Source organism: Ambystoma mexicanum, chromosome 7p (assembly GCF_040938575.1).
Source record: "Ambystoma mexicanum isolate Mex_15411 chromosome 7p, UKY_AmexF1_1, whole genome shotgun sequence".
In the NCBI taxonomy this organism is placed as follows: Eukaryota; Metazoa; Chordata; class Amphibia; order Caudata; family Ambystomatidae; genus Ambystoma; species Ambystoma mexicanum.
In genome coordinates, this window is record NC_090939.1 from 581,606,427 (window position 1) to 581,629,707 (window position 23,281).

The 23,281-nt window shown below is 45.0% G+C and overlaps 1 protein-coding gene across 1 annotated transcript in view; it reads right to left on the reverse strand.

Moving 5' to 3' along the window:
* ATP10A (ATPase phospholipid transporting 10A (putative)) overlaps positions 1-23,281 on the reverse strand; it is a 1,364,682-nt gene that overhangs the window by 432,488 nt on the left and 908,913 nt on the right. Inside the window, exon 9 of the mRNA XM_069636588.1 lies at positions 10,338-10,532. Coding sequence (XP_069492689.1) covers positions 10,338-10,532 — 195 coding nt within the window. The remainder of the gene's footprint in view (positions 1-10,337; positions 10,533-23,281) is intronic.

The window sequence follows — 23,281 nt, forward strand, 5'->3', positions numbered from 1 at the left end:
AAGATTGCTCTGTCACATCTATCAATGTACGAGTCTGGAAATAAATCAAGGGAAAGGCTGCCCCACACAAAAAGTTTGTCTTCCTAAACCCTCACTAGAGGACTTGAGAAAAATATCCATTACAGTTGGTGTGCATATTAAAGAAGGGAGAATTTGCAGAGCATTGCAAACCTCGAAAGGCGCTCACGAAGATGTGTACTCCTGCCTGATACAAAGCATTCTTGCATGGTGAGATACAGCCCTTGGGTTGTGCAAAATCACCCTCTGATGCAACAAACTGGATTTCAGATAGTTACCTTCTTTTCCTGTGCACAGATTTAAATGCCATGATGGTCAGACACAAGAAACAATCAGTAACCACTGCACTTTATGCAGAGGTTGGGTTAGCTGCTCAAAGCATTAAACCCATGCAGCATTCAAGCAGCTGTGTTCTGCACCAGCTTTAGTTTTCAGTTGGGCATATAAGAAGCTCTGCATAAGCACATTTCTGCAATACAAATGGACCAGTGATTCTACGTCAGCGAGGACATCAGGGAACACAAACCTCTGCTGTGGTAAGCCGAGCAGTGAGACACAGGGTAAAGAACGTTTTCAAACGTTACTTAAATTACACGCAGGATCCAGGCATGAGGGGGCTAATGCTTATCCATCCTCGGACAAACCGCAAGTCAATTCCACAATAAAAGTGCTTGTATCAGGATATCAAAAATGTGGAACTTCTTCCAAGGGATCTCCCCCTTGCCCCTTCAAGTAACAGGTTATTTATTCTAATGACGCCCTAGTCGCATCTTGCAAGCTCAGTAATCTAGTCAACAAACGGAATCTCAAATGGTGGTCAAATAAAAGTCCATAATTCTACTCTTAATGAAGTTCTTTAGCCTCCCGGCTACCCTAATCTATCAACAGAAGTACCAAACGGTTGACCAACTCAAAGTTAACATACCTATGCATCAGAATGTGATCCCTAATCGAAACCATGTTGTAGTATCAGTTCTATATTCAGGCTGCTCACAACCCAGGGCCCCCTCGATGAGCACTCTGGTTCTGCCGGATGCTCCTCTTTAGATGCCCTTTCCTCTGTATCAACCTACAGGAGGCGCCTCAGTGGCTCCTTGAGCTTTATTCCACTGGGTTTTCCCTAGTTAGGCTCTTCCCTAGACCGGATTCTTCCGAGTGCTCTCAACAAATTCCTATTGGACTGTGGCACGCTCTGGATTTTCAACAGTCGCTCCTCAACCTTTGCTTTCTCGTGATTGGCAATAGATCCCTCTTGTACTTCTGCTTCTTCCGGATTCACAACCCGTTCTTCCTGGACATTATCTTTCTAAGGATACAAGGTAGGCACTTGCATAACAAACCCAAGCGTCACAACAGGCTACTCAGAGTCTGGCCTTTCTCCAGGTCTTGTTTTCAGAGCTGTGAGGGGTCAGAAATGAGAGCCGGACCCAAGTCATGTTTTCAAACAAAGACATGTATTAAATAAAAAATGGTCTGGGAAAATATCTCTCTGGCCCCATTCTAAAGAGGGATTTCACTACCTAGACATCAAAATGAAGGATCTGTCTGTGTCAGGCAGAAACCTGTGCAGTTCCCTTAGGGACCACTGCAAAAGATTTAAGACTACAGGTGTTGGCAGTAAACCCACTTGGTAGCAGTCTGTACCACCCAGATTTACCTGGTAGCTGTGGCTGAGCAGTCAGACTTCCCTCAAGAAGAGTTAGGCAGTATGCAAAGTATACTCGATAGGCACTCAGATACAATAATACAAGCAAACACTGACCAGAGGTTTGGTATCAAAGTATATAATTATTTATTTAAAAACACACAGTTGAAACACTCCAGCACTCGTTGTAAAATATTCTAAACACAGTTACTATTGTAATATATACACCCCTTTTTCCCTATCAGATAAATCACAGTAAAACACCACTTATTTTCATACGGAGGTGAGCGCTTAACTAGATTGCACTCTAATAAGTTTGTGAGAATGGGAGGTAAAAAGACAGAATATGAAGAGGTACACCACTCTACGATTCAGGAACACTATTAGCAAGGCAGAGAGCAAAAAGTCACTGGTGAGCCAAAGTCCAAAGGCTGGGCCCACTCTTAGAGAGAGCAGAGCACAAATGCGCCCAAGATCACACAGTTACACTAGGCTTAGAAAGTCTTGCAGAGGGTTCAAAAAGAGTTTAGAGAGGCATTAAGACAGTTTAGCCAGGGTGTCCCAGACTAACCCAGGTTCGAAAGCCGGGGGCTAAATCTACCCCGTACAGTCGGTAGCAAGGGAAGCCAGGCGGGACACGGTACCTTAAGTGGGAAGGATCCTCCAGCGGTGGCAGTTGTTCCTGGTAGTGGGTGCAAGTTGCGTCGTCGTCCAGGGGAAGAGAAGATATCGACTTGGAGGAAAGATGAAGGTCGTTGCACTACCAGGGAAGAAACTAGCCACGGAGTTTTCCGGTTAAAGGTGGTACCTCTGTTTCGCGGTCGTGGTAAAACGTGGTATCCCGGTTGCTGGGGTGCTTGGCACGGGCAAGGCAGCCACGAGGTACGTCGGGAAAGCGAAAAGACGGTGTAACTGGTTATCCTCACCAGTCAAAGGAAGAAGACTCTCCGGCGGGAGATCTCCTCTGTCGTTGGGAAAAGTGGTGAGACAGTCCAGCAGGGCTCCACCGGTGGTGGTGTCGTGGCAGGTCAGCTCAGCTTCTCCCGCGTCGGATTCTTAGGTCCTGTGGCGACTTCTGAAGTTCCAGTCCCCAAAGCCCTGCTTTTATGCAGCAAACCCCCATTCACTCAGCCTAGCTGTCACTCAAACATGCTAAGTGGTGAGCCGGCCGGCTCACCACTTGGGCCAATCAGGATGGAGTGCGACTTGAGTTGCCTAGGCAACTCAGTCCAGGGTGCCTAAATTCCCCTCCACCCCTCCTAAGTACCCCAGACAGAGTGGCACCACTTTGGAGGGCTTCAGTGGAGAAGCCCGCCAAAAAGTGGAACAAAGGGCTCGACTTGGGTTGGAGTCACAGAAGAGAACACAAACACTATTTTAGAATCAAGTTTTGGCAAAAAATACCAACCGGAGAATTAATATTAATTAAATAAACCGTCGGTATGTTCGAGGCTACCGTAAATAATTAAATAAAGATAGTAGCCTAAAACAATGGGAAATCCCATAGGAAAATATTCGCGGTTGAATATATAAAGTAGTATCCACTGCCACCAGCCAAAACTCAATCAGGGGGGACGGAGACGTGCCCCCTCGACTAACAGACCCTGGGGCAAGCGAATTGCCCCAGCCAGTACGTCCACAATATGATGGTTTGTACTGGTTCTGTTCAGAATTTAAGACTAGTAAAGTCAATGGTGACTTTACATGCCCTGGGAGACAGTAGTCAGCCCCAGGGTATGGAGTCTATACTGGGGGGTCACTATGACACCCCTGTGTCACTGCACTGAGGGTGCTGTGTAACACACATCACAAAAACACATGAAACCCTATGGAGTAAAAGACCCCATAGCCCATTAAACACTTCTAAATTCAAAGAAACACACTCAAATCATGTCCAAGAGTGAGGGTAAAAGAGTCTCACTCTTGGCAGGAGAAAAAAATAAACCCCAAAAATCCAGCAAAGCTGCTGGGGGACTCACTAGGTTAGGAAATTCAGCCTAAACAGAGAATTCTCCCTAACAGTCAGGACGTCAGTAACTGAAAAGCTGTCCTTGTGGCCAAAACGTCCTATCATGACCCTGGCACTACAAACAAAATAACATAGCTTGGAAGGAAATGTCGGACTAGATGTTGCCAAAAGTGTTCAAAATCAAAAGTATAAGAATGACTCCAATTAACATTTTCTCCCAAGGTACAAACACTTGGTTCCAGAAGCTGGGCCTCTCCCCTGGATTTTCAAACAGGATGGCAAACATGTCTCTAGAAGTTCCTTTGTGTCTCACTGGACCCACAAAGTTATGCTCTGTAACAGTCTATCTATAGAATTTCTTTATCTCCATTATACTTCCCTACCATGAATCTTTATACAATTTCAGCAGCCCGGTTTACTCACCTGCCAGGACTTCTTATACGTTTCTTTGGCTATTCCTCAATACCATGTACAGTGCAGTGCTTGGCAAATCTACCTATGGTAACATTTGCTCAAACCTTTCTCCACACTGGCATCTCATGCGTCTGTACTGGATTAGGGTTTGACTTGGTACTTTGCCTTGTCTGCATTCAAACAAATTGGGTATTTTTTTGCATCAGCAATTTCGTACCATTCAAACATTTTTTGTTGTGCTTGCTGGAACGCCCAAGGATCCCCAGCTGCTTTTGGGAAGACTCACTGCTTTCTTCCAGTATTTCCCATTCTGCTCGCATCTATGCGGTGTGCTTCCTTCACCCGCTTTCCACTTTGGAGTGTGCAGATATTCTTTCAACATCCTGCGCGGCTCCACTGTCACATGTCGGCTTTCCTTTTCGGCACGGACTGATGATCGCTCTCTCCTTGAGCAGCCCAATATCCAGGAGCTCATGCGTGCCTACCAACATCTCCACAGCCCTTCTTGCTCGCACATGGCTTTTCTTCTGTACTGCTGGCCGTTTTTGTTCTACCAAGCCCGTCCGTGTGCCTTGCGTTCATGACCCTCAGTCAGGGGTTCAACGTCCTCCCCTGCACTGCTCTCAATTGTGTGGTTGCCATCATTAAATGTGCGCACTGAAGACTTGGAAAAACAACTAGTCTGCATGTTGTGCTTCAAGCTCCTGTCACTTTACACAATCTCCCTCCACCTCCTCCTCCTCGTCTCAGTACCTGGGTGATTGTGGGAGTTGGTGTCCATGGATGCCATTGAATTTTGAACTCTTAAATGGTTTTTCTCAGAGATTTCACATAACGCACATCAGAAACAAAAGGCTTTATGTGCGAGTTGTGGGTGTTTGGATCAAAGGTGAGGGACTGACTAGAATCACAATAGGCCATTAAGATCTTGTATACTAGAGGGTCTTACTCATGGGAAAGGGGGGTGGGGGGTACAGCATCTTGTTGAATGAAGTCAAAACTTCACCCCGGTAGTTGTCTCCTCCTATGTGACCCTCACTCATAAAACCTCCCCCATGGTCAGGATCAGGTAGCGGCTGCCGTCCCCTGATCACATGCGTGACGCCTCCATTAGATTTACCACAGAGCCCACAACTGACCTCTCCCTCATGCCTGCATTTCAAGTTGTTGAATAGGCCTTTCTCCCCCAGGTGTTGGTATCAACCTCTTGGTTGCTGGTGAAAGTCCTAGGCTCTGTCCCTCTAATTCCCACAAGACATATTAGGTACATGGTACATTATCCACTTTCTAGGCAGTTTGTTCAAGCCAGACTCTTCCCAGTGTGACCGTGTGGCTGTGATTCAGCAGCTTCTTGCAGAGCCTGGGCGGGCTCACTCATTGAGCCCTCCTAGCAAACATCTTCAACACATTCCATGCCACTCAGGAGCTGCGTCTTCTCTGGGCTTCCTTTGCCTTTTTTATATTCCTCAGCCTGGGTTTCTCACCATAGGTTGTTCCCAACTTGCCTTTGAATCTGCAAGTCCCATTGTTCATTCCACTCATAGTGATAACTCCCCCTCCTTATGCTATTGCCATAATCATGTTTGCATGAGAAAATTACGGGAGGGTCTTGATTCGTTTTCCTTATGCCCAGTGAAATGTGAAAGCGTAACAGAGTCGCCAATGCCATCTTGGATTTTACCTTGACATGTGATGCAGTTCCACATTTCTCTGAGCCAACCAGTGCCAGCAGCCCTTCAGCTTCAAAGAAGCTCTGTGCAGGTAAATCTAGGCTTCTTGGTTACCTGCCTAGTAAATGTCTTCCGGGATTTTGTGGTTATCCACGCGGGTTACATGTTATTATCTGTGAGTGCTGCAAAGATGTGCGGTGGTGGTTTTAATCCAGTCTCCTTTCTCCAAGTATTCGGGGAATGCGAAGGTCCCTCAGTGACCAATCTTCACCTTTTGGCTTACAATTCTCATTGGTAATGAAAGGTCTCTGTTCCCAATCGAAACCAGGTTGTTCTTGTAATTAAACTCTCATGCATGGTGTGGGAACTCCCAGTCAGGGTAACCACGTCTCCTGGAGAGTAGGAGGGTCAAGGGATCCCACACCTTGATAACCCTTGGGGTGGGGTGGGGGGGGCACATCAGGAAGCAGCCAGACCAAACCCGTCCCCCGAATGGTCTACCAGAAGAAAATGGGGGGCAGTTCTGCCATCACACGACACTGCCCGGAGGCAAAAATACCTATTAGTACCCAGCGAGAAACAATCAGATTGTTACACGCAATCTGATTGGCCCTTGCTGGGGCTTTACCCGATGCAGAATCCCTCGAATCTTCAAGTTACTTCATATCCCCGGCAGGGGGATGGGGGGTGGCAGCCCCTCAGCCAATGAGGAGGCTCGGAACACGGTAATCCCCGCTCAGGCCACCACACGGCTGGAGGCTGCCATCCTCCCCCGCCGGGCATTCATGTAAGTGTTTCCCACCCTCCCCCCATCCAAACAATGCCCTCCCAGCCCTCCCGACCCCACTTACCTTCTTTTTTGGTCCTTTTTCGTGAGCAAACACGCTGGGAACACTTCTGTCCCCAGCGTGCCCACTCCCGATCCGCACAGGCTGTCATGGAAAGGAAGAAGGGACTACATGTAGACCTTCTTCCTTTCCATGGCGGCCATTTAAAAAAAAAAAAAAAGGTTTACTTTTTTTTTTTAATGACTGCCATGTAAAGGGAGAAGGGACTACATGTAGTCCCATGAAGGACATTTTCTTAGTTTACTTTTTTACATTGATTTTGAATGGCCACCATGGTAAGGGAAAACGGACCCCGTTTTCCCTTCCCGGGCGGTCATTTTTTTTGGAGCGTCTCAGAACAGAAAAACATGTCTTTTAGTACCCCGGCCTGCAAGACCGGGGTACTAATACAATAACACCCTCGATGCGGGGGTATTACCGAGTCAGGTAAAGCCCCAGCGCCTTCACCAAGGCCCTCGCTTCACTGGGGCCTATAACTAAGGGCCCCAGGCTTTACCCGACTTGCTAATGCCCCTGCGTCTTGGGGCTTATTGCGTAAGTAATAACCATTGCAGAAATATGCATGGCAAGACTGTAATCAAACAGGATCCAGGGTTTCATCCTGTGGGGAAAGAGACTGTATGTCATCAATCAATGGTGATAAACGCTCACCTTTGCCTGGCTTTAGTAGCCTGACAGAACTAATAATCATTCTGAACGGAAGATAGCACAGGGGCAACGTGCTTGTCTTGGAAGCAAGAAAACACAGAGCAACAGAGGTTTGAATCCCGGATCCACGCTTAGAAACCAAACTCAGGTATGATATTAGGAACATTATTTTTTCTAAAAAACCAAAAAATACATTTAACGTGCCATATCTTGCGATAACTTTAGCCAATTTGCCTCCATCCAGACCGTGACTTTGGTGAAGTATAACATCAAGGATAAGAGGGTGATCTTATGGCTGCCCTGGAAAGAGACATAAGTCTTAGTCCTATCAGCATATTGATGGCACTGCAGGCCATGACTCTGGAACACATCACTCAGTGGCTTAACATGTGCTTTGAACACTGGGGGATGCGGGGGTTTGAACCCAGTGGGATTGCATTAAGAAATGGAACCCCAAGGGAAACAGAGGGTCCTAGTTCCTATGATCTCCAAGCCAATTGCATCTTGTAGACCTTTGAAGCTTGTTAACACACTAATGGAAGTACAAGAGTATCAAAACATATGTATTAGAACTAATGATGTATGCCCTGGGTCCCTTTAAGCTTAGCTTATTTTCAATTTCCTCAGGCACCCATGCTTGCTTTCAACCAATGCAATACTAGGAAAGACAGCCATGTATTTGCACAGGTCAAACCAGCATTGGTATTATGGGCTCAAATGTGGTTCTGCCAAGGGATTAACAAACGGACAAAAGGAGGGACAAACAAGGGGAGCTTAGACATAAGGGCTTTGTAAAGGTACTACTACAGTTGGGTAGCTCATGACGTTAGTCCCCACCAGATTTGGGAAAATCAAGGGTATTGAATAAAAGTTCTGAGGGAATCTGTTATATTGTAGATGCTCTATATTGAGAACAATCCTGAACATATATGTACTCCAGTCCCCCAAATCCAAAGTGAGCCTGAATAGATCAGTCTCCAGTCCCCATGCTACTCTGTTTTTGTCTTATAGGTCTCTGGATGATTGTGCAGCTTCATCCAGGCTTGCCTCAGAGATGCTCATCTAATCTGGGATCTCCTTTTCAGATAGAGAAGCTAAATTGTTGGCACGTACTGTGACAGTGAACAGACATTAGGCAAAACAACCTTTGCAGCAGCTGCAATATTAAATTGTAAGGGGGTGTCATCCTGTGAGTGATAATTATACCTGGTCACGCAGAAACTACTGCGTTGACGATCGTTTTGATGAAAAATAATTACCAGACATAGGACCCTTCTGAACCAGAGCTCAATTATGACTCTATTAACGGTACCTTTTAAGACCTAAAAATAATCTATGTTATAGCAGCTTAGGATCTGAAGACATTCAGCCAGCACACAAGGCACACAACAGTAGTTCCATGCAAAAGCGCCCACTTCTCTAGGTTGGTTTAAAAAGGCATCTGGATGCATCTATTTTCTTGACGCTCTGTAAACGTCCATATGGACGTTTTTTTTTTAATATAAAGCTACAAAACCATTATATTAAAAAAAGACAGTCACAAGGGGGCACGGATGGGGTGGTGTTCAAACACAGTTAGGATGCATGCTATTTTTGGTCATCACCTTTGTGGTTTTCTTTTCTCAGAACTTTGAAGGGATACTCATACATCTTCACACTTAAAACAACGAATATCCTAGATGCTCACGTGGCTACCTTAGCAAGTTTTTTTTATCATATTCATTAAGAGGACTGAGAAATCACAAAAATATAATCTAATGTAACTGTAAAGTGTTATGTATTCCCATCTTTCAGATATAAAATGGCAACTTCGGATTTCAGAATTCTAATGATTTGAAATTAAACATTTTCTTACCATGGCTGTCCTTTCAAAGCACACATCCCGCCCCCACCCCCACCCTCACCTTTCAATTGGTTAAATCATCACTCTGTCCTCTTGCACCTTTCTTCCTCTTCCAGAAATATGCACTTCCCTCTTCCCTACAGCTACGAGAAGCACTGAACTCATTTGCCTCGCATATATACATTAAAATGGTTGTTGCTTATACACGCATTTTGACACAGTGTACACATCTATGCACAATGCCCATTATGTTTCTAAGAAGGCTAGTTCATATCGAAGTCTAATCACAATGCCTCATCTGATTGTTGTGCTTTCAGAGACTTCCCCCTGCTCCTTGTCTCACCCTGGTCTGTGGGTTAAGCACTTTGTGCGGGTCACAGTTTCTAATCGGGCAGGGCTGATTCTAACATTCGCATTCAGGGAAAAGTGACTAGCAAACAGGCGGCTGGAACAGTGGGCGAGAATACGCATTCTTTTTTATTTTTTTATGTGGTGAGGCAACAGGAAAAGATTCCCAGTTGACCCCCACCCCAAAATTCAAGCCTCTTCCCCACCCCACCCCACCCCACTTACCTGCTGGACCCGAGCTTTGTGCACTTCGCTCGCTCCCGGTCGCCATAGAAATGGTGGCAGCCATCTTTGTTTTTTTTCCCCCGGAGGTTGGTGGAAAGAAAATACAAACATTTGCACCACGGTTAAACCCTGGGGTGCGAATGGCATTCACCCCCGCTGTATGGGGCGGTCATGGTCTTTAACAGCCCCCCAGCCATCGCAGAGGCCCTCGTTTGCTCGGGCCTACCTGGGCTCGGGCTGGGAGCCGTTGAAGACCATGCCCTCCCCCGACAGCGGGGATGACAACCACATTTTCCCTCTGAGATGGATACATGAAATACATTCAAATTAATATACATCACCAGCTATTTAAAGTGCTACAAAATGGCAACTGTGGGAGAAAACAATATATAAAAAGCCATTATTATCAAATCAAGCTCTCGCCTTCTCTTATGATTTAATATCCTAATAACACAGTGCATACACGCCTTCTAAACCTAAATCAAATTGTTTCTATTGCTTTCAGCTTGTCTTTTATTAGACTTATCCACGACAGACAAGCCTGCGTTGCTTCAATGGTTACAATAAGATGTTGGATTTATTGCAACCTAGATTGGTTTAGAATATTATTTACTGAATGATATATGCTCAAATAAAACATTATGTATGATAACTATGCATGCAAAACAAATCTGAATGGAAACGCACGTACTGCACGTCTTCAACCTACCTTCTGCCTAGGCTGATCTGGAGAGGTCACTACAACTGTGTTGCAGATGGCCAATGCAATGAAGAAGTCGAGCACGTCACAGAGTTCGGGTGTGAGTTTGGACAGTGGCTGCTGATGGGTTCTCACTATCTGCAGGTAACTGGCGCAGTCATTTACTTTGCCGAGCAGTTTGGGATCAGGAGTAACGTCCTTTTCCTGGAAGCAAAAACACGCATTATGTAATCCTCTCCCATTTTCTCCAAATAGATTTCATTACAATAAAGGAACAGAATCAGAGTTTCTTCTCACTTCTCACATTGGTATCCCCACCTATCCCATTTTGGAAATACTCATCATTTTAAATGATTGAGTGCTGGAGAAAACTGATTTCCACGATCAAAGGGCCCCAGGCACACAACTCTAAAGCTAGAGTGAATACTGAACTAGCTCCTTGTGCACCAATGGTTTCTGCTTCTGGGCACACACACTTGTGTATAGGCGCGTTACAAATACCATATCATATCATATCATATATCATATCATATCATATATCATATCACATAGCTGGCTATCACTCGTACAATCTTATAAACTGATTGCTCATTTTGAAGTGCACCTTTCAAGGTACCTTTCCATTGCTCTATTTACAGGTACCCTTTTGTTTTCCTAATAGCTTGATACCTGCCTGGACGACTAGCATAGGACAGGTTACCCAATTGTTTCACTCATAGGGTTTGATTTCAAAAGGATAATTAAATCATTAATTCATAAAAGAAATGTCTACCCTTAGGTTCAGCAAGAAGGAAACATTATATAAATCCTTGATACCAAAAATTCAGTCTCAACATAAAAACACATACAATACAACCAATCTAAAGTGCAATGTGCTCAAATGCCACTGTGTTGAATACTGACCACTGTAAACTACGATTAACAATTGTGCAAAACCTGCGAATATTTTGTAGATCCTGTTGTAGATCTAACTACCGATCATCTGCCCAACATGTTTCGTTCTTTTCTGATTAGACTTAATCTCTAGAACTTCTTCAGGGGTTACTGAACCTTCTAAACACTTCTGTACTTTCTGATATACTGAGGTGAAAACTGCACACAGGCTTGCCTCTGTTGGGTGGGAAGTCTGCCACTATGCTGCTACGTGCCGTACAATCTTGAATCTGTACCATCTCTCAACAGTTGGAGCGGGTTAATCTCTTTTTCCTATACACACTAGGGGTACTCATTAACCCTCAGTATTGGTTTGTTGCAACAAGGCCACCTCGTTTATGTATAGTGCTAGACTTGTTAGGCCCTCTCAGTCAGCCTTGCATCATGGAACGGCATCCTGCTTCTTGCTAGTCGCCACCCGTGACTAACTTTGCCGTCTATCTTCCTCATTCACGCATTACACGATGCATCCACAGTCTGCACTTATGCCCCAGCTGTTACTCTACCAGGAGGATAACTGGTTACACACCTTCGGGTGCCCTGTAGTGACTCGAAATGAATTCATGTTCATTCATTAACCTAGCTCGATGCGCCTGACAATCGCGTTTTCTCGGCTTGGTGTGCAGTAAATTGCACAGGCTGAATGCTAAAGACAGAGGCCATTGTCTGTGTTACACCACTGCCTGGCCCTAAGGAGCTGGCTCTGTAATGCTGAAAAGCAAGCACACATTTACATGGAGTGCGCTAAAAGGATTTGGCAAGTCACTGAGAAGTTCCCTGACTAAATAGAGCCTTAATAGGGTCATGGAACTTTGAGGTGATTAGCAATATTCTTTTTCAATACGGTACAGGATATTTTCTTCCTTTTAATACACGGTCATACACTGGCATCTCCTCTAATCAACGGCCTCTTGCTTAATACATTGTAAGAGATCTTCCAGTTGCTGATACATAGCACATGGAATATTGGCTATCTTATTAATGTAGAATCAAAGAATTTACTTGGTCTAATGTGTTGCAGAAAAATAGTTTAACAGTTTCATAAAATGCATCTAAAAACGGGTTTGTTCCTGCTCCTGCTTTAAAATAATCCATAACTTGCTGATCCTTGTTACTTTACATGATTTGTATAGGCAACAATAGACCGGAGGCATGAAGGCGCTGACAACATAAGAAAAGCCTGCAGGCAGAGAAACACAGAGGCCCGAAAAGGGTCAAGAGAGAGCAGAGGCTCTCATGGGTTAAACGGCAGAAGTGCACAAAATAAACACACTGACAAACAACAACTCAACCGTTAATGGTTGTGAAGTGTCACAAATAGCGATTTTAAATGTAAGGAATATTTAAACGTGTCACGCTTTAAATAAGTGCTGTGGTGAGACCTGGAATTCTGCTCCGCGCGGACACAGGCAGAAGTCCTTGTGAATCCACACCTCAAGTGTAATAACTGATTACAGAGCGATTGTGATGTCATTTTTTTTATTACAGGTGAGTAGTGATGTAATAAGATTATTATTTGTAGGCTTTTATACTGCATTAATAAGTATATAGCCAAGTGTATGCATTCCGTAATATATGTATTGGGGTGTTATCCTGTAATAGAATGATTGTGGGTTCAGTAAAATTCAAAGACCAAGCTTTCAATGTAATCGTGTTTTCATTCATTTTGTTACAGGTAATACAAACCATATAAAATGTCAAACTATTTCTAAAAATTAAAAAAAATTCAAAAGCTCCCTGAAAATTCAATAGTAATTAAATCCCAAATTGGATTTTCTTTGTACCCACATATGCAAAAGAGGCTTTCACTACAGCCTTTCATTTTGACTAGGCAGATTAATAATATTTTAAGTAAAGTAATTATAAACAAAACAGAAAAAAAACAGGTGCTGCACAGGGGCAGGAGAGGCCAGGTGCTGTTTTGAGGGATTGTGCCTGCAAGAAACAGTGTTCAGTGGATAATGACTTGTTATGACTTGTTATCGAGAGGCAGGGCTCCCACCACCTACAGAAATAACTTAAAGACGAAATTGTACTGTTTTTGGCAGGATCTCAGCAGTTGCAGTCCAGATACTACCTAAAGAAGTAATTGCACAAAATAAAATAAATAAATATTCAGACAGTTTAAATCTGCTTCTGTCAAAGTTCAGCGGAGAGAGAGAGAACAAGGAGCAATGCGCACTGCAAGGTATGGATGTGTCAGAATCATACCTTTAATGCTAAAACAGCAGCTATTGCATTAATATCAAGATGGGTGGAGCTGATGGGACAAACCGGGCAGGTGCAAGGAATTATTTTGGCACTTTGACATTTTGCCCTCTCCTATTGTGATGGAGGCAGGTTTTATTGCCAATGGGGTGCCCCTGATGGTCACGCTTGGTCCTGATGATTGCCCTGCCACCTCCTCTTTTTGGACACTTAGCTCTGATGAAACTTGTAATGATTGGCCACCTCAGGCTCCATTTTGTGAGTGCTTGATGGCGTGACAAAGCAGATAGCGGTACCATTTACAATTTACAAGATCACATTCATCTTCTTTTTAAAGACTCATGGGTTTACATAGTCTTTAGACACAACAATGTCACTTTTTGTTTTTGGTAAGCAGCTAGCAGGAATGCAGAATTGGGGCATCATCACAGATACTATTCTTGTGCGCACAGCCAATGTTCCGTGTAGTCGGTGTGTGAGGACTATCTGCTGCTCCTTGTCCTGCCTAGAGGCCAATTGAGTCCATTAGCCTTACTAGGTATGGGGAGAAATAAACTCCTGCTTCTCCGCATGGAAGCCCTGAACAGGCACTGTTAGCACAGGAAGAGAAAGAGGCACACACCATGTTCGAGGAAACCAGAAGGTCAACCAAATGAGAAGTATCTCGTTTGCAAGCCAGAATGTCCACCGTTTTATTGGAAACGTGTTTGCAAGACTTCCTTTAAGAAGTCTCCTGAAATCAAAAGATGCACCTTTCCATTTTAATGGATGCAAATTCGTAATTACCAAGGAAATCATTTTGAAGAGCACTTATCTATAGTGTTTTTACATTTCTTTTCCTCCAGTTGATGTAGGAATTTTCATCCAACTATGCTGCGATCCCTCTGTCTACACCAACACTGCCCCTTCCCTTTTCTTTTCACTAGCATCAAAGCCCCTTTTGGTATGCAGCATCCTGGTGTGGGTCTAGTCCTTTTGGGAGGGATGTGCCCTTGATGCCGGTTTACCAGGACAGATCGTGATGTGGGGCCATCCTGTTGAGAGATGGAACAGGACCTTCCAAAGAATCAAAGCAGAGACTCAGCCATTCAGTCTCCTACCCTGCAATTTGGCAGAGCCAGGCTGTCTAAACAGAATACATATGGCCCTTCCACAGCTGAACTGGGATCAAAGTACTGACAGATGTATGGTATTAATTTGATGTGGCTTTAATAATGAGAGAAACTAGCCACCATACCATATACTTGGGTATGGCTTATATATGCTTTTGGCACAGTGTTTGCTAAAAGGGAGCCTGGTTGGAAGGCCTCACTGAGACAGAATGATCTGCATCATTTTATAATTTAATACAAATCAAAAAAGCTAGGCCTAATACACCCTTGCCAGATGGCAATGCTTCACTGTAGAATGAAGAAAGGAAGGAGGCGGAAGGGTGAGTAATATGCAGCTTTATTGCTGGGAAGCAGACCCCATGTCACCCAAGCCACAGATTCCTGCAACTAACAAAATGCAGAACCATGGCCAAGCTTGGGAGGATAGCTCAGTGGCAACGTGCTTGCCTTGGAAGCAAGACGACACGGAGCAACACAGGTCTGATTTCCCAGTCTGCGCTTAGAAACCTCTAGGTATTAAGTGCGTTATAAATAACCTATCATCATATATCAAGCACAAACACACCAGGGTTCCATTCCACGCTTTAAAACACTTCTCCCCCCTTACTGATGAACGAAAGCAAAAAGAGAATCTGCACAACTTGCAACAAAGAAGAGGAATGGAACAGGGGAAGAAAATTAAAAGGAAAAAAGAAAGAAAAGCAACTCACTACTGTACACCCCACCAGACAATCTATTGATTTGACTGGAGGCAACCTGATTCTAGGAATGCAGACACTACTTGCACAACCTGCCACTGCTCTATCAGCGCACTCCACAGCACTGCCCCCTTGGTCCACGTTCTCTGCCGCCACACCCCCAGCTTCCTCTCCACACGTACACACTCACGTAGCTCAACCCCCGAACTGAAACTCACACTGGGGTCCCAGGTGTAATCAGACATGCCCCTCAACTCACGTGTTGGCCCCATAGGCACTGCATGCTAAACCACTACTCTCCTCTTACTCGATTGCGATCCATCGTCCAGAACCACATAACCCAGCCCTCTTCCCTCACTACTGTCCGCGGGGACATAAACACACTTCCTCCTTTGGGCACATATCTTGGGTTCTTAACCCGCACGCAATCACCAACCTTCTCTCTAATGGTTTCCTATTAGCATATTGCAGCCTTACTTTCTCCTGCCGAACACGCACTCTCTCCAAAACTTCAGACATATTGACTTTGGTAAGAACACCACCTTCAACAACTGCTGTCCTCAATTTTGAACCATCCTTCCTACCTCTCATAAGCTCAATGGTGAGCAAACCGTAACAGCGGATGGCGTGCTTCTTTATGCCTCCAATGCTTACGACACCACGCTACTCCAAACCAATCCATTGGCAACTGCCAGCTAAATAGCTCTCTTTACAGATCTGTTCATCAAATCTACTAACCGGTTAATCGCAGGATTGTACAAGGATGTACTATGATGCCTGATGCCCAGATTCTTCAAATATTCTTGCATACGAAGAGATACAAACTGGGCCCCGTTGTCAGTGACAATGCTGGCAGGTACACCTTCCCTATCAAACGCACTCTTGAGAATCTTTTAAGTTGTCACTGTCTCCAATGCAGCGGCCTACACCCACCGCGACATGTAATCCACCAACACTACAACAAACCTCAACTCTCCACCAAGACCATCCATGGGGTCCATGATGTCCAAAGCCAATTTAGACCACACCTCACCTGGAACCTCCACAGGATACATTGGCTGTGGACACAGCGTCCTGCTTTTGTCACTTACCGAACAAGCTACACACTCCTTCACAACCGTCTCCACTTCCTCGTCCATTCCCGGCCACCAGTATGACTCTCGCAATCTCCTTTTAGTCAATGACCTACCCAAATGCCCTTTGTGCGCAAGCTCAACAAGCCTAGGCCTCAAACTGAGAGGAGGAACAAGCCTGTCCCCTCTCACAATGCCCCAGGGGCCTTCTTCCAACTCGCCGAAAATATGCATATAGGCCTTCTCTTCTTCCTTAACGTTCACATTCTCCCAATCAACCCACAAAGCATCCAACATCCATGCTAAACCTGTATCCATCGTTCTCTCATTCTCCCACTCTTGTCAACAGCTGGGAGTACACATGTGACCTGAGTGCACATTTCAGATTCCTCTTCCTCAACGGGGACCACCACTGGCAACCGGGACAAACAGTCTGCAACAACATTCCTAGGGCCCGAAATATACTCCACTCTGAAGTTGAATTCCAGCAGGTCTACCATCCCCTTCGCTATCCTAGGAGATAGATCCCATTCCTTTAGTAGTTAACACGTACATGGGGGGGTTTGTGATCTATCCGAATTACATAGGGAATACCCCACAAAAACGTCCTGAAGTGTCTAGACGCCCAACAGGCTGCCAAAGCCTCCATTTCAATCACAGCAGAACATCTCTCAGCATCTCTGAGAACTTTAAACGCAAATGCAATAGGTCTGAACCTGCCATTGCTCGAACACTGCACCTAAACCGACATCACTAGCATCAAAGGTAAGCACAGTTTTGCTTTTGGGATTAAACAAACTCAGTGATGGGACTTTATCCACATCTTCCTTCAACTTGACAAATTCCTCCTGGAAATGCTCTGAACACTCAAACCTGACATTTTTCTTCAACAACTCCCACATACACACTGTCTTTTCTGCGTAAAATGGGAAACATTTTACATAGTACTCGGTCATTCCCAGGAACGACCCAAGCTGCTCCTTATTGACAGGAGAAGGTGCCTCCCTCATCACCTTCACCAAACCTTTCCTAGCTTGTATGCCATCCACATTCAATACATGTCCCAGATAGGTAACAGTAGAAACGCACACCTGATACTTTGCCATTTTCACAGTTAAACCACTTTTCCGTAAAACTTCTATCACTCGAAGCACCCTGTAATGATCTCATCTTTATGGTGCAAGGGTTAGGATCTTTCAGTGTGTGATGCAACATGTTTGGAATGTAATCCTAAGTGGAATGTTGTGTGCTGGGTGTTCTGGTGGTGACGGTTTGTGAGAGTGAGTACCAGCTTATAAAGGGGCTGGGGTATCGGGTAATAAAATCGCTGTAAAAATGTTGCCAGTAAAGGTGTACCCCATTATACCATTTAAGGGAAGCGGGAGTTGCGGGGGTGTCCCCCGCATCCTTTACATGATTGTGGTGCAAAAAAACCACAGCATTTTTGCTGAAATATTTTGTATTCACGGCCATTTTATTTTTACAGTGATTTTAAAACATGGAACTGGGGCTGGTAGAGGTCATTGCTCTAACCTGAACTTCTAGATTTACATCTGCAACTAGCACCAAGAATTAATAGCAAGAGCTTTAATCACCAGAGGCTTCGGCCTTCTTGTAATGTAACACACCTCGTTACATTTGGCGATGAGGATGGCCTCCGGATAGCGGGTTGCAGCGGTGAGCATAACAGGTGCAGGAAGAACCGTCAGAAGTCAGCGCGGGCGAAGGCAGCCAGCTGTGATAGGAAGGAGTGTGCACAACTATGAAGTTAGTGTAAACAGTGGCAGAAAGAGGATAAGGCGACGCTCTGTATAAGAGGCTGCTGCTGGCCAGGGCGTGTTGTAATAGCAGTGAGCAGAGATCCACCACCCCCTCCGGGGCCCCAGGTGAGCGGGGGCTTTTACCGGCTTTGGATTTATGTATGGGTGCCGGGAGGACACGTTGGAAGCCGGAAGGGTCCAGAAGGCAGATAAGGATTTGGACGCAACGGCGAAACAACGGTCGGGTGCGTGCCCTTTGTGACTCTGGGGGGTTTCTCTGAACGAAGTAATTAATAGCTACAGTGGGCTATTTGGAGGGCAAGTATTGACTCCTATCGGTACACATGGCGTGTATGTGAGGTGTGCATGTACAGTGGAAGCATATCGATAGCCGCATCGGGCTATTATAAAGGCAGCAAGTGTTTTGTTTGTACACAGGGTGTGTACGTGACGCTGGTGGCGGTTGGGTTACGGAGCCAGCTCTGCTCAGCTGGAGGCAGAATGATGACATCAAGGGGTGTGTCATCTGTGTCGGAGCCATTTCTGAACAATGGCAAAGTTCGATTTACATCAGAAGGTGTATCATCTGTGGAGCGTACAGAGAGCGTGGATAAGTTTCTCTTTTCCGAAAAAGGAAAAGTTGCGCTAGGAAAGCAGAAAGAGGCCGGTGGTGCGGTTTCGTTTTTGTCGAAGGACAGTGGCTTAAAGAGAGATACCAGGGATGCTGGCCACATATTTAAGAATGACATAGCAGACAACGAAAGGCAGACACAGGATGGGATGCAGTATGGCAAGAGAATAAGGTTGGCGTGTGGGGAGGAGGCTACTGAGCCCTGTAATGAGACATGTTATTTTTAATGACTTTGAAATCCAGCCAGGGGAAGTTTCTCAACCGCAATCACATTCTCAGGAGGAGCAGCATTTTTCACAATTGGATAATGGGGTGCTCAAGAATTGAGGAAGTCTGAGTGTTCTGTAGGCTGCTGGGTTTATCGCGACAGAGGTGTTGCACTCTGAAATTGGTGCATTAAAGCAGTTGGACACTCATTGGGAGGAAATCTGGGGTCACTGCAGGTCCTTTGGGGAGCTCATGGGTGAACCTGCAGACACATCAATGTTGGTGTTAGAGGAGTTTGACCCTGATTTCATGAAGCTTTTTAGGGAGTTGTCATGCTACAGCAGAGAGTTTTAAGTGCATTTAGTAGACGTGATGTAAGGCCTGTATTATGAGTGTTCTGAATGGAGTATCTCTGAGTTGCTGGAGTGAACGGTAGCATGTTGTGGCCTTTAGTAGTTAGTAAAGTGAAAATTGTCATAGGCATAAAAGCATGTTGTATATGTCGCAATTAATGCAGGTTTTTGAAAATAGTTTGGAAGATTATATCCACATGCTTACATTTTGCTTTTATATAGGTTACCAGACAATTTGGGATTATTTGGGGTGATGTCATGCAAAATGATAACTTCAATTTTTGTTTCAGGTCATTGAGAAATGTATGGACTTATGGGGAGAGTTAGGCAAATATTTTGATCTTTGATGCAGTTTTTTCACCAGTGATTTATAGGTCTACTTTATGAAAGGTCGTGCAACTGTCTAGGTGGCATGGTGTAGTTGGAAAGGTCGCATGGTTGGCCTGAGCACAATCTAATTACTGGAGGTGTAAGTGGTGATGTGAAATGTATTTATGGGTGTATGCAGAAAAAGGTGTAGGAAATGAATATTGGGTAAAACTTTTTGGTGGAAGTTGTATGAAGGAGTATGTACTCTGCTAATGTTCATGGTAGTGAGTTTGGAACCTTGAGGCAAATCGTAGCTACGGTGTGTGTTGAAGGGAGTTTTGGAACTCCGGCTTTGGTAAATCTGGCCATTGTGTGGGTAAGTTGAAGGGAGTTTGGGAACTTCGGGTTTGGTCAATCTGGCCACGGTATATGTATTGAAGGGAGTTGGGGAACTGTGGCTTTGGCCTTTTGGCCAAGGTGTATGTGAAGGAGGTTTGGGAACTCCTGTTTTGTGTTTTTGTGAGGTTTAGAAGCTCAGGATGTTAGTTGTGATAAATTCTTGAGACTATGGGGTGAGTTTCCCTGGGCACAGGATGAGTATGTCGGACGTTTATTGCAGTCTCTATCATTCCTAGTTGTTATGAGGGATCTCGGTTAGCCCCATGGTGTTAAGGGCAGGCATAGTTTAAAGGGTATGTGTTTGCTCTTATATTCTGCCACTCTGTGGGGGTAGAGGAGGGTGGTGTTTGTTATGAATCACAGAAAGTTGGGATGATGGATGTTTGATGCTGGTTTGGTTTTGAGATCGAGGATTATGGAGCTGGTCTCTTTGGTTTTGGTTTACTGCAGGGCCTGCAGTTGTGTTGGTTCAGTGCGTTAAGCACTAGGTTTATGGTTTTATTTGAGGAATAGTGTTTGGCAGTTTTTGACTATAGGTCGCTCTATTTGGTAGGTTTGATATTTTGGTGTCAATTTCTTAAGGGAGATAGATATGTAATGATCTCATATATATGGTGCAAGGGTTAGGATCTTTCAATGTGTGATGCAACATGTTTGGAATGTAATCCTAGGTGGAATGTTGTGTGCTGGGTGTTCTGGTGGTGACCGTTGGTGAGAGAGAGTGCCAGCTTATAAAGGGGCAGGTGGATGTCTTATTGCTCTAACCTGAACTTCTAGATTTACATCTGCAGCTAGCACCAATAATTAATAAAAGTGCTTTAATCACCTGAGGCTGCAGACTTCTTGTAATGTAACAAACCTTCTTACACACCCTCTCATCATGTTCTCTCCGATCCTTGCCCCATATGAAATTATTGATCTGGAAGTAACTCACACCACAAACTTCCCCAAACAGCCATTGGCAAACAGCTGACGCCGAAGCTAGACCAAATGCCTTGCAGCAAAATCTTTAAGCTCGAAACGGTGTGACAAATGACGTAAGAGGGTGAGACCCTTTGTGGAGGTTAATCCGATGGTACGCGGCAGAGATATCAGAAGTGGAAAGCCATGTCGCTTGTCCTATGGTCATCAAAAACTAATTTATATTAGGCAAGGTATGCCGGTCCACCCAGAAGCTCGCATTGAACTCCCTGAGGTTGACACATTCTGAGACCTCCATCCTGTTTGCTTGCTAAGACGACCGGAGACAGCCATTCTGAGAATTCAATCTCCTCTATTTTCCCTGCGTTTTTATGGTTGGTGAATTCATTTTTCAGTCCCTTTCTGGCCAACACTGGTACCTTTCTGAATTTATGGGTCTTGTGTACTGCCCCTCTCTCAAGTACAATCCTGTGGCAAAAGCCACGCAACATGCCTAACTTCTCTGAAAACACAGTCGGGTATTTACTCCTTAAGTAGTCCGCTGATACACTCCCTATAAGTCGCTCTACAGCCTCCACACTCAACACGTGAACAGCGCCACCAAGACGTATTTCAATTTCCAGAGCGGCTTGTTCATCCCATCCCAGGACGCTCTCACCCGTGTGCGCTACATACAATTTCCCTACCGCCCCCTTGAATTCAATGCAAGCACACTCATACCCCATAACTTTGATAGTTACTTGCCCATAAGCACTAGGGTTAATGTTGAAGGCTTTGAGGGTTGATACCTCCTTTCCATAACTCTTCTCATATAATTCCGGTGAGATCATGACGTACAGTGATCCTGAATCTAACATCTTAATTTTCGCACTGTTTACAGTGAACATGTCCCATGGTCCTTTCTTGGCTGCGCCTTCGACATGTAATAGAGCCCCTTCACGCGCCACATAACTTACATGTCCCTCCACATCATCAACACTTCCTTCCGCCTCCACCATTCTAACCATCACAAACACACCAGGGTTCCATTGCAGGCATTACAACATAGGACTCACGTTTTATCACTTATTTGTAATTTATAAGATGTATCTGTGAATGCAGTAGCTTTGAAGTGTCCCAAGAGGAGAAAAAGATAGGGCGGAACATGAGTCTTATAACATTCTGGATCAGTTAAGTGTTGAAAGGGAGAGAAGAGGTGAGAAGAGGTGAGAAGTGCTGGTAAACATGGTAAAAGACAGTAAGACAAATCCAATCGCAAGAAAGAATATTAAGCACAGACGTATTGCATATGCGAAGAGCAAAGTCAGAAAGAAGCCTTAATGGCTCCAATGGGTGAAAGGAGCTCACAGTTACCTTGATCCAGGTCCTTGTTAAACTCAGGGCATCAAAGCCCAGGTCAGCAGCAGGCTTAAGAGTACCACATTTTAAAAAGATTGGACTTAAGGTTCTTCCAAAAACATCAGTCATTTCTTCAGTTTGTTCCATTGACAGGCTACAGCAGCATCTAGTGTCTTGCCCCCAATCTTCTTTTTCTTACCATGCTTCAGAGTGTCTGTTTTCAAACTTGATATTCTTAGGAGCCTTGTTGGACAGTATTGGTTGATTGTTCCCTGCAAGTAGATAGGACCAGAGTCCAAGTATGCACCATGGATGAGTCAGAAAGACTTGAACACAATATGGGTACTGTGAAAAACGAGGGAGTGTTTCACAACCTAAACCCCGGGAATCTGTTGCTTAGGTGTCCAGGGGAGGGCCATCACTCTTGGATCATGACCCTGGGGGAGGACAAGCAAGGGGGATCACCTGGGTAAGGGGTCCTCGAGCTGTGGGGGTGGCACACCCACTAGTGAGACATGATATCCCTCCCGCCCCCCCCCCAACACCTTCCCTAATCCTATCCCAATCTACTTTGTAAAACACTACAACTCCCATGATCCTCACCCTTCCTACTCTATCAGTACTGCTGGGCTGAGTAAGACCAGGAACAGAGTCATGAAGATTACCTCCGACTCTTTTCGATGGCTCTGTCCCGGTAATGAGGCCAGGCAAGGTCAGGCCTCCCGTTCCAATCATCCCCACCTGAAACCTGTTAACTTCCCCATCTGGGATAAAAGGCGGAACACACAGGTACACTCTGAGCGAGGCTGGGAGCGAGAAGGTGCCAGACTTCAGGAGTTGCTGCGAATGTGAGACTGGAGGGCAGAAAGCCAGAGGACTTTCAGAGCTGAGGAGAAGTCTCAAGAAAACCAGGCAAAAGAACTGGACATGCAACAAGCAGCTGATAACCCGAGCTGGAAGTCGGCCTTCTGTGGAAACTTGATGAGAAGCCTGCTTCCCTCCCGGTGAGAT